The sequence below is a fragment of the Chenopodium quinoa genome, unplaced genomic scaffold, assembly GCF_001683475.1.
Source record: "Chenopodium quinoa cultivar QQ74 unplaced genomic scaffold, ASM168347v1, whole genome shotgun sequence".
NCBI classification, from domain to species: domain Eukaryota; kingdom Viridiplantae; phylum Streptophyta; class Magnoliopsida; order Caryophyllales; family Amaranthaceae; genus Chenopodium; species Chenopodium quinoa.
This window is the reverse complement of record NW_018744460.1, coordinates 967,506-979,052: the sequence shown is the minus strand read 5'-3', so window position 1 is coordinate 979,052 and position 11,547 is coordinate 967,506. Positions and strand designations below refer to the sequence as shown.

The 11,547-nt window shown below is 37.0% G+C and overlaps 2 protein-coding genes across 3 annotated transcripts; one reads left to right on the top strand and one right to left on the bottom strand.

Moving 5' to 3' along the window:
* Positions 1 to 573: 573 nt before the first annotated feature.
* Positions 574 to 8,244, top strand: LOC110697106 (probable transcriptional regulator SLK2). Of its 2 annotated transcripts, XM_021874448.1 has the most exons (11): positions 593 to 715; positions 1,076 to 1,124; positions 1,486 to 2,688; positions 2,931 to 3,062; positions 3,167 to 3,215; positions 4,099 to 4,313; positions 4,403 to 4,471; positions 4,875 to 4,975; positions 5,290 to 5,383; positions 5,475 to 5,544; positions 7,022 to 8,244. In XM_021874448.1, exons 3-11 carry the CDS (start codon positions 1,768 to 1,770, stop codon positions 7,939 to 7,941), a joined length of 2,571 nt encoding a protein of 856 aa, XP_021730140.1. In that variant the 5' UTR covers positions 593 to 715; positions 1,076 to 1,124; positions 1,486 to 1,767; the 3' UTR covers positions 7,942 to 8,244. The 2 variants fall into 2 exon arrangements, with proteins under 2 accessions (XP_021730139.1, XP_021730140.1); XM_021874447.1 differs by lacking the exon at positions 1,076 to 1,124 and having other exon boundaries at positions 574 to 715.
* On the bottom strand, positions 8,134 to 10,762 carry LOC110697107 (pentatricopeptide repeat-containing protein At2g37310-like). Its single transcript, XM_021874449.1, has one exon. The coding sequence runs from the start codon at positions 10,569 to 10,571 to the stop codon at positions 8,916 to 8,918; it is 1,656 nt and encodes a 551-aa protein (XP_021730141.1). The 5' UTR covers positions 10,572 to 10,762; the 3' UTR covers positions 8,134 to 8,915.
* Positions 10,763 to 11,547: the final 785 nt, after the last annotated feature.

Below are 11,547 nucleotides of genomic sequence, written 5' to 3'. Positions count from 1 at the left end.
AGTGGCCGGCGCAGGCCACACGAGGCCTAGATACATCCCTTGTTTTCCCAATTTTTATCATTAAAACATTTAAAACCTAAACTCTAGGTAATCTTACAATTTTTGAATTAAAAAATTGAAAAATAAAATAAAGTATTAAATATATTAATGGGTAGTAATCCCCTGTATACACTTCTACCTCCTCAACTCATCATTTACAACCATATCAATCACACCAACCCAATAAACATCTAACACGTCTCATAATAACTACAATACAAACTTCCAAAAATACCCTTGCATCAAAATCTTACTTGATTAACTGACGTGGCAACATCATAAGGTAACCCTCACCATGTACGGCGTCACAGAGTATCCCACTGACTCTAATCCGGTATTAACCCTTTGACCAATAAGATCTAGCCACGTCATCACATACCTCTTTTACTCTCCGCTTTGATTTTGCCACCGACTACGTACACCAACCTAACAGATGCCACGTGTCTTATATTACCGGTTATAGCCGGTTCATTTTCCTGTTTACTGGTGCAGTCGGTAACCCCGTCTCTCTTACTTTCCTAGCTAGCTATATAAAATTGGTTTGTATTCCAATTTTATTTTTCTCTTTCCTCCCCAAATTTTCAGCTTCTTTTTTCTTTTTTAATTTTAGTATTTCATTTTTTTTTTAATTTTTCCGGAGGCTTCAGCTTTTTTTCTTAGCTCGCCGTTTTCAAAGGTTTGTTCTTTCTCCTTCTCTTCAAATTCAGCACTATTTTTCAGTGATCAGTGCAATTGTTTTGGTATAATTGTTTTCATTTCTTAATTTATCTTGACAATTTCCTTTTTTGGCATTATTTTTCCCCATTATCATTTGATTAAAGTTTGATTTTTGTGTAATCTAGTCATCTGGGTGTTAAATCTTTGTTGATTTGAGTTGTTAATTTAATTAAAGTGATAAATTTGTTTGGTGGGCTTATGGTAATTTAAGTTCTTGGTTCCATTTTTGGAAATATAAAGTTTAATTTAAAGATTTAAAGTATGTATTTTTTGGGTTTTTTATATTATTATTGATGTTGGATTTGATGGATTTTGTTAGGAAATGATGTGATTTGATGCCTAGTTGTGTGTTTTTATGGTAAAACAAGGTGAGAATTTTTTTTCTTTAATGTGGTTAGCTTTTTTATTTTTTGTTTTTGTTTTTGTTTTTTTAGTGGGTAGTAATTAGGGTTTTCCTAGTTGATAACTTAACTCTTTAACTTCAATAATCATGGCTAGGTTTTATATTATATGGTTGTTTTGTTGAGAAATGATGTGGGTTATGAAGGTTTAACAGAGCAGCCTTGGAGTTTAGAAGTTGGTTTAATTATGGATAGATTTTTATGTTATATGGTTGATAATTCAACTAATGACTAGGCTAAGATGAACATTTGTTAAATATTGAATTTGATTGCTGGTTCACTAGGTTATGCTTCTGCTGATTGTAGCTTTGGTTTGTGTTTTCACTAGAGTATAAGGCTGTCAAGGAAAACAAACAAATCACTGTACGACCGAGCGACTTGGGTAATATAGAGCTTTTGGATTGGGTAGATTTTGTTGTAGTGTTGGGAATTGATAATATAATCTGTTCTAATATTGTATTTGCGAGGTTTACTGTGAGGGCTCTATTATGGGTTTCTGTATGTAGCTCTACTTGAGGAAATTGGGTATAGTTTTTGGTGAAAAGAGGGGGAATCAGGCCTGGCTTTGGAGAGCTATTTGGATTCCAGCCATCAGGGGTCGGTGCCGCTCATGGCACCTTCTCGGGTGGCTGGAGGACTGTCTCAATCTTCAGCAAGTTCTGGTATTTTTTTCCAAGGAGATTCACAGTCTCAGAATGTAATTAACTCTCACTTGAGTTCGTCTTTTGGGAACACTGCCAATTCAATTTCTGGAACAGGGCGCTCAAACCTAGGCCCACTTTCTGGCGACCTGAATCAGACGGTTTTGAACAGTGTGGCTAATTCAGGGCCAAGTGTTGGAGCTAGTTCTTTGGTCACTGATGCGAACTCAGCCTTCTCAGGAGGTCCCCAGTTGCAAAGAAGTGCCAGTATCAACACAGAATCTTACTTACGATTGCCTGCTTCACCAATGTCATTTACTTCCAATAATATTAGTGTTTCTGGCTCCTCTGTAATAGACGGGCCAACAACAGGTCAACAGGGTTCTCATCACGACCCTAATTCTCAACAAGCTATTCAGAATCAACATCAGTTTCCACAAGGGGCTTCTGGTGCTTCATCGTTGCCAACTTCTCAAACAGGCCAACTCGCACATTCTTTGGGGTCGAGGATTCCTAATTCATTCATCCAAGATCCTGCTAATGTATCCCACCTGCAGAAAAAACCGCGGTTGGATATCAAGCAAGAAGATTATTTGCAACAGCAAGTCTTACAACAATTTCTGCAGAGACCGGATCCAATGCAGTTGCAAAGCCATAACCCACAGTTGCAAGCTATCCTTCAGCAGCAGAGGCTAAGGCAGCAGCAACAATTTTTGCAGGCTATGCCACCAATGCAGCGTGTTCAGTTACAGCAACAGCAACAGATGAGACAGCAACTTCAACAAAACGTGCAACAACAAATGGTTTCTATGAAGAATCCACAAGATACTGGAGGCGTATGTGCCCGTCGTCTGATGCAATACCTTTATCATCAGCGGCAACGACCACAAGTGAGTTGTTACTTGTATCTTAGTGCTGCTAAATTATTATTTGTCTTCTGAACTGTACTGTCACTGCTGCAGATTGTAGTTGTACACATTGCTCTTTTTAACATATGTTATTTATGGTCACTTTGAATCTGAAATTCTCTCTGCGTCATGTGAGGCATTCTTATTATAGCATGTCGTTTTCTTCATCTTACTAGCAGTGTCACCCTTTCTGGCTATACTCATTTTTCTATGTGTGTTAACAGGAAAACACTATTGCTTATTGGAGAAAATTTGTGGCAGAATACTACGCTCCCCGTGCTAAGAAACGGTGGTGCTTGTCTCTGTATGAAAATGTCGGACAACATGCATTAGGGGTTTTCCCACAAGCTGCTATGGTTAGTTACGAAATCTTCTTAACTGGAGCGACCGTTCAGTTCTTCTGTTGTTTTTAATATATTGATCTTTCTGAGTTCTTATATTTGCTCTTTGCATGACCTAGGATGCTTGGCACTGTGACATATGTGGCTCCAAGTCTGGAAGGGGGTTTGGTAAGTTTGTGTTCTGCATACATTTTATTGTTTTGTGTTGCTTTAAAATCCTATTGTATCATGGATAAAAATATCTGGAATAAGCAAATTATGTAACTGTTGCTTGCAGGTGAATTATACTGCCTTTAGTATATTCTTGTTGATGACGAATTATTGTGACCTTCAATTATCTCTAAAATAGCCTAGTTTATTTACGAGAACTCATCAGATGAGAGATAGTTTCTCCATATATTTATAGGTACTTAATGTGTTCCATGTTAGTTTCATTTGCTAGATTCTGATAGCATGGCCATGGTTGATTCTACATAAGAGAATATTTTGGAGTGCATGCTAATTTGTGCTCTGTAATGACATCTTATAGTCTGAGACTTGGTCAATGATTGAATATACCCTACACTTTGCTTTAAAGACTGAGAAGAGATGATTGCTTTTATTTATTTTCTTAGCTATTCTAGATTTTGTTATTGTTTGCTCTCTCATCATCTTACATGGAACCAATATTAAATGTGGATTTTTTGCTAAACAATTGTGATTTACTAAATGTCTAGCGACTCGAGTGTGAGGCTCTTCATCTGTTACCTACTGGTTATATTCTGTATAGCGAATTCTGAAGGCTATAATTTTAAGATGACACAGAAGTGGTCTAGTAGCAAAGTTGTAACGCAGGTAGCTGTCTATTTGTTGCAGACTAATTGAGAGGGTGCAAATATGGAATATTATTGGTCCAAATATGGGATTAAGCTTGCTGCTATGTTTATTTATTTATCCTATATACTGTTCCTCAATGCACAATTTCATTTGCTTAAGTTATTTAGGGTGATTAAGAAACATGCTATATATGGTTTTGCTTCTAACATCTTATTATTCTCTCGTGTGTCAACAGAAGCAACATATGAAGTACTCCCACGGCTCAATGAAATTAAATTTGGCAGTGGCGTGATAGACGAACTTTTGTTTGTCGATGTGCCCCGTGAACGTAGGTTTGGTAATGGAATAATGATGTTGGAATATGGAAAAGCTGTTCAGGAGAGTGTGTATGAGCAACTTCGTGTTGTTCGTGAGGGTCAACTTAGAATCATATTCACCCAGGAATTAAAGGTAATGTGTTTGGTATTGTAATGCGATATATCCAATTACAGTACCTTTACCTTTCTACTTCTTGCACATTTACCTTATTTGATTCACAGATCTTATCATGGGACTTCTGTGCACGTCGCCATGAGGAGCTACTTCCTAGGAGGCTTGTTGCCCCTCAGGTAATTTTTTTCTTTTTTCCATTTCTTATTTCAAGTCTTAACAATCTTCACACCTTCGTTTTTGAAATATTTGTGGATAAACTTTGCTCATCTTGTTTAAGTTAATGAAGAGTTGAAGACAATCAAAATGTTGTTTTCCTCCTCTCCACCCCGTTTTCTCTTTTTTTTTTTTCCTCTATATATTCATATCACACTTCTACTCTTAATCTCCGTAATCTTACATTTTGGGATGGAGTATGTATTATTAAATATTCAAGTTCTCTGCGTGGTTAATCTTTGTTTGTGTAGCTGTTGTTTTGTCTTGTTTTGTTTTTTTTTTTTTTTTTTTTTTTTTTTTTTTTTTTTTTTTTTTTTTGTTCTTGATGGTCAATGTGTAATAAAGAAGTTATATGCTTATTATCAGGTGAACCAGCTGCTTCAGGTTGCGCAAAAATGTCAAAGCACACTTGCTGACAGTGGATCTGAAGGAGTTTCTTCACAAGATTTACAAACGAACAGTAATATGTGAGTTTATTAATCTTTAGCAAGAGGTTAATAACGGTCACGACTGGTATAATATGCTGAAAAGTGCAGTATGGAGTGCCTTGTTTACTATCTTTCATCCTAAAGGCTTTGGAATGTATTATATATACGTGGTAGTTATATTACCATTACATTTTCATACAGTTAATATCACATAGTTCAGCTGTCGATCCTGTAGTAAATCATAAAGATTCTTGGAAATAAATGCTGTGTAATTTTATGGTATTGATTTTTTCAATTCGACCAAACTAATATGGGTTATAAAGTGAAAATCTGAAATCATTGTTCTGCTATAGGGTTGTAACAGCTGGTCGCCAACTTGCTAAGAGTTTGGAGTTGCACTCGCTCAATGACTTGGGATTTTCAAAAAGATATGTTAGGTGTTTGCAGGTGCGTTTTTGTTCACCTTGTTAACACCGATGATGAATTCTTTCTTATAATGTATATTGATCTGATAGTATCTGATATACTCTTGCAACAGATTGCCGAGGTTGTCAATAGCATGAAAGACCTTGTAGATTTTTGCCGGGACAATAAAGTTGGTCCTATAGGTAATTACTTATATAATTAATTGGAATATGGTCATTTACTTGAGGGGTATATCCATTTTCTTATTTTTTAATGCATGCATGTCAACAAAGTCCACCGTCCGCTGGCTTGAGCCTTTGCACCTGATCCTCAAAAGCGGATGAATGTTTAGTTGTTTCAGAAGAGTGTATGAATCTTTGTGAACTTAGTTAATTAATCTCGTTTTATAAGAGACGCATTGCATTTACAAAATTTGCGCTGCATTAGTGAGCTTGTCATGCTTCACTCATTAGGCTCAATGTCACTGTTCAACAAATTTGTGGAAATCAATGCAATATATGTTCACCTTGTATCTCTGTATAGAATAAATTCCAAATTCATTTCTTTGTTTTATTTGTGATAGCTCGGGCAGCAGGGTTATGCTATTTACCTTGCCTACCCTCTCTCTCCCTCTCTCTCTCTCTCTCTCTTTATTATTCTAAATCCATTAAAAGCATCATGTCTTGTCAATAATTACACCTAGGAAGTTCACCTCTCCGAGGTTTGTTTTATTGGCCATTTCTTTACTGTAATCATTCATTTTTTCCATAAGTACCATAACTGAATGTATCTATAGCTCTCTCCTCGAGATTCACAGTTCAATTAGCTTGGCGAGATGATTATGCTCTTCAAGCGCATCTGTGAAAAACCCTGCCTGAAAATGGGACTGAAAGTGATGATTCAAATATGTGAACTAATATACGGGTAGATTGTTAAACTTTAGCTATGTTTCTTTGATCCCATAGGTCATACCTGTTTGGATGCCTGGTCTTGACTTGACACTGACACTTTGACTTGTGACCTAAACCATATTCAAGTTCGTAAATTTGTGAGGCCTGAACCTTAGGTTGTAATTTAAATTATCTTCTGCTCTTGGTTCTTGAACAAAGTAGGTTTCAGTTAAAATCAATTTTTGAATGCATGTAAGATCATATGGTTCTTGAAATTTGAGCAGTGAAATTGATCATTACTCAGTGGAAATTATGTCGTCCTTGCTGCTTTTAAATTGGAAAGCAGGAATGTCGAATGGAAGCCATGGTGTATATCTGATGAGAATGGTTATTTGATCACGAATGGTTATTTGATCTTGAATGTTATGAGCGTTGAACATTTGATGCTACCAATAAAGATTCTTACAAGATTATAGTTGGGTTTTAGGAAGAGGCTTTTGTTGCTTAGATTGAGTTTAGGTCTTGCGTTGGACATCTCTTCCGTGCCTTTTTATATCGTACGGTTCCTTATGACGATTCATGTTAGCCGACCCCAAATCATTTTGGGACTAAGGCTTTGTTGTTGTTGTTAGAGATCTCTTCCTATTGGTCGTTTAGTCTAAAAATATTTGAAAGCTTGGTACACCCTGTGTAATTTGCACGACTCTTGTTTTTAATCTTTAGCTCATCTGATTCTTGTAATTCCTTTTGATTGTATTTCTAAATTTTGTTCTTGTTGTCTCATATGCAGAGGGTTTGAAAAGTTATCCCCGACATGGCTCTGCATCCAAGCTGCAGATGCAGAGGATTCAGGAAATGGAGCAACTAGCTGGTCTTCAAGGTCTGCCCACTGATAGAAACACTATCAATAAACTAATGGCAATGCAGCAGTCTGGGATGAATAGCTCTAACATGGGCAACAACCCTAATATGGGCAACAACTCTAATATGCTTGCCGGTAACCGAGGCACGTTAAGTGGGCAGGCAGCTGCTGCCTTGGCACTGACCAACTACCAAAATATAATGATGAGACAGAACTCCATGAACTCAAATCCTAACTCACTTCAGCAGGAAGCATCTTCTTCTCATAATAACCAAAGTCCATCTTCCTCTTTTCAAGGGGCTTCTAGTGTCCTTCCAGGATCAATGCAGACTTCGCCAGTAGGTGGATTTTCAAATCCACAATTGGGTGCCCAGCAACAGCAGCGCACCGTGAGTGGTAATGGTTTATCTCAACAGAATCAGCAGCCGTCACCTGGCAATCAGGCTTTGCAGCAGCATATGCTTCAGCAGTTACTGCAGGATATGTCCGGAAATAATGCAGCAGGACAACAGAAAAACCTTGGTGGGCAAACTATGAATGCAAGTGCTGCTGCAAATGGGTTAGGATATGGAGGCAATGTTACACCAGCAACACCAGCTGCATCGAGCAATGTGTCTGGAGGTGGTGGGCCTACTCTAAGCAAGAACAACAGTTTTAAAGCTGCTAACAGTGATTCATCAGCAGTTGGAGGTGGTTCCAATGGTGGATTTAATCAGAAAGCGTCAGAAATGCCGCAAAATCTGCATTTGACAGATGACATGGTTCCAGATTTGCCTCATGATTTTGCAGATAATGGATTCTTTGGCAATGACCTTGATGATAATATGGGCTATGGATGGAAGGCATGAGATTGTTGATGGAGGGCAGACGACTAACTGGTCAATTCTCTTTTAGCATCCTTATCATAGGTGCTCAGGAAACATTGTACAGGACATTGAGATAGTTCTCAAATTCACTCCTCTTTTTTTTGGGGTTTTAAGTTCATGAGTTCTTTAAAAAAATATCTAGCTTCTCAGTAGGTTTACAGCAATCATGTTCTGTTTTTTTTTCCTTCTGATTTGAGTCTTGGAAGTGTAATTTATCAGACAAAACCTAATGCTTAAGTATGTGGTAGCTACACAGTTTAGTTGGCTTTCTGAAAGCTTTGTGCATTTGCACTGTCTTCGTCTAGATCTTGAATTGTTGCTTTCAGAGTGCAGTTTGTCTTTGAGATTATTAATTAGCATGGGCAATGATGAAGGCGTCTGTGCTGTAAATAATAAATCAAAATGCAGACCACATAAAAATGTGAACAGAGTGTCAATTCATTTTTACTGATTCTTGTGATACATGGGAAAAAAAAAACAGACGTATATTTGCATAATGACACAAGTACAAAAATGAGGATATTTTTCATCCCGAAAAGTTTTGACCAGTTGAGTAACTTGTCGTTTCAAAGCAAAATAGCAAATTTAAACCATCAATGGAGGAAAATATTGTGTTTTGGGAGTCCCTATAACTATTCAGGAATGACAATTTTAGGGCTCATCATATTTCTGTCTCACTATCTTCTTTAGTTAGCACTCCGTACTCTATTACACTAAACTCTTCCGACCAAAGACATTGTAATGGTTAGACTGCATACTTCAATGATAGGTTAAGAATTTAGTCTTAGGAGCAGCGACAGCATATACTAGCAAATCATACACTCGTGGCTTCCCATTTTTCAACAATGGTGGTTTCGATTAGGATAGGTTTGCAGGGGCAGTAATACAACTCTTAATTTTTTGATTGCACTTCAAGCAGTTGATCATAAGTAGACTTCCCTGAACTGAAGCACCATTTAACAACGTACTGCTTTTGCACTAGACACCATGGGTATCTTAGATATAAATTTCTCTGCTTCAGACTCTTTTCCTACTTGGGTCAAAACCCCAACAATGCATGCATAATGCTCTGCTAATGGTTGTATACCATAATTATCATGCATATCCTCAAGGATCTTCCAAGCATTGTCTATATCACCTGAATATGCGCAAGCAGTCAAGATGGCAGTGAGGGTAACAGGATCAGGTTGAGTCTCATGATTCAACATGTCATCAAAAAGGTTAAGGGCATGATTAGCATCTCCATTTGTTGCATGAGCTGCAATTATCGCTGTCCAAACCATTACACTCCTATGCCATGATTGATCAAATACATGCTGTGCTCCTCGAAGAAATCCAGCTTTTCCATACACATCGATCAAACCAGTTACCACATATATATTGTCCTCGAGATCATTTCTAATAGCATAGGCATGTACTTGTTTGCCAGCGTTTAGATTGCAAAAGTGGGATAATGCAGAAAGAACACTTGCAACTGTTACAGAATTAGGTTTGAAACCCCAATCCTGCATTTCCCTCGTCAAATCAATGGAGATCTCATGAAAATTGTTCTGTGCCAAACCAGAAATCACGCCGTTCCATGTACTCAAACTCGGGTTTTCCATCCTCCTGAATAAATCCATTGCTTTCTCCACAAAACCGTGAGCCAAATAGCCAGAAATCAAACAGCCATATGTAACCTCATCTCTCTCACTCATCTTTTCAAACAACTCTCTAGCATAATCCAAGCTACCACATTTAGCATACATCCCTATAATTGAATTACAGACCAATGTATCAATTTTAATATTTTTCTCTACCGCGAATTTATGTACTTCCACCCCTTGAACAAGATCCCTGTTTTGAGCACAGCCCTGTAGTACACTTGCCACGGTCACGCCATCCGGGCTCAAATTCTTATCATCCAACAATAACTTATAAAGCTTCAAACTTTCCTCATAACACCCACCTTGAGAATACCCTGAAATCATGGAATTCCATGACACTAAATCTCTCTTTCTCATCAAATCAAACACTTTTCTTGCCATACCGAATTCATTACACCTTGCATAATACGTGATCAAAGGGTTAACAACAAACAAATCCAATTCAAACCCACGTCGCAACGCATAGCAATGGATCTCCCTAGCCAAGTTTCCATCCGAAAACAAGCTCGACAACGCCTTCAAGACACAAGTAAGAGTGAAATTATCAGGTTTCACTGAAACACTTGAATTTCTTACAAAAGAAGAAAACAGCCTCAATGTCTCTACTGGCTTATCATCACATGAATAAGCTATGAACATAGCATTATAAGACCAAATATTTCTGTGGGGAATTTCATCGAACACCTTCCGTGCATGAACAATGTGCCCTGTTTTAGCGTAAAAATTGATGAGTTTTGAACCCAAAAAATTATCAACGCTAAAGTTGAAGAGAACAATACGAGCATGAAGTAGTTTTCCCTGTAATATGAGACGATGGTTGGCACAATATTGAAGAAGATGGCCATAATCGCCATAGGTAAGGTTATATGAGTCGTTGAATAGGTTCTTTAAAGCAAGTTGAATGGGGCTAAATTTTTTGACGAGAGAAAAATTGTGGGTATTTAATGGTCTTCTTAAGATCTTCATACATTCTGCAATCTGTCTGAAATTTGCTGTAATGACTGGTTTATACTCTGCATTCCTCTGAAGATATGTTGAGTTTGGGGTTTGTCAATGATATGGAGGAGGTAGGCATTGTATTTTACAGTTTACGCTGGATACTTGAATAGTTGAATGTGTAAAAGGGGTGGCCTTGTGTTACTTAACTTGTGTAACATTAATACGGAGTACTTCGTATGATGTCACGAGAATCTCATGCGTAATACAATGAGAATATTTAGATTGTAAAATTAGATACGATTGTTCCTTTGATACACTTAAAATTATGAGACCATGGAAACTATTAAAAATACTCGTATGTCATGTTTCTATATGGTGGCAAGTCTGGCGACTTAGTTTTTGAATTTTACTTTAGCAAAATATCTAGATATTACAAGTATGTAATTTTATACGATACGACTCTATTGTTTAGGGGTCTTTTTTTAATTTTTGCTCCCGACCATGAAAATATCCGAGATGACATTGATTGTAACCCTAGCGCGAGCATCTCCCAAATTTGCACTAGGCCATTAGCCAATAGAGGTTGAAATGGAATTGAATCAATTGATTATTACTTAATTACAGATCATTATCAATTGTTTAATTGGATTACAATGCTTACCTTCTTATTTTGTAAAATACCCCTTTTACACATTCAAGAATCCTTTGTATGGACAATTTCCAACTCAAATTTAGGTAATATTACACCATTCTATTGTCTAATTATCCATCTTGATTGGCACGTACAAATGACAACCAGTGCAAATCAAAACCAAGTCATTCATTCCTCAAAAAAAATCTAGCTGATTCGATCTATATTAAGCATATGCTATCAAATAATAACTAAATAAAACTCTATATATATTCCATGCAACATAAAATCAACCAGAAACTTCATCAATTTAATAAAAACATTCAATTAAAATTTGAATTAATAAAGATGAAGGGGGTTAACAACAACCAA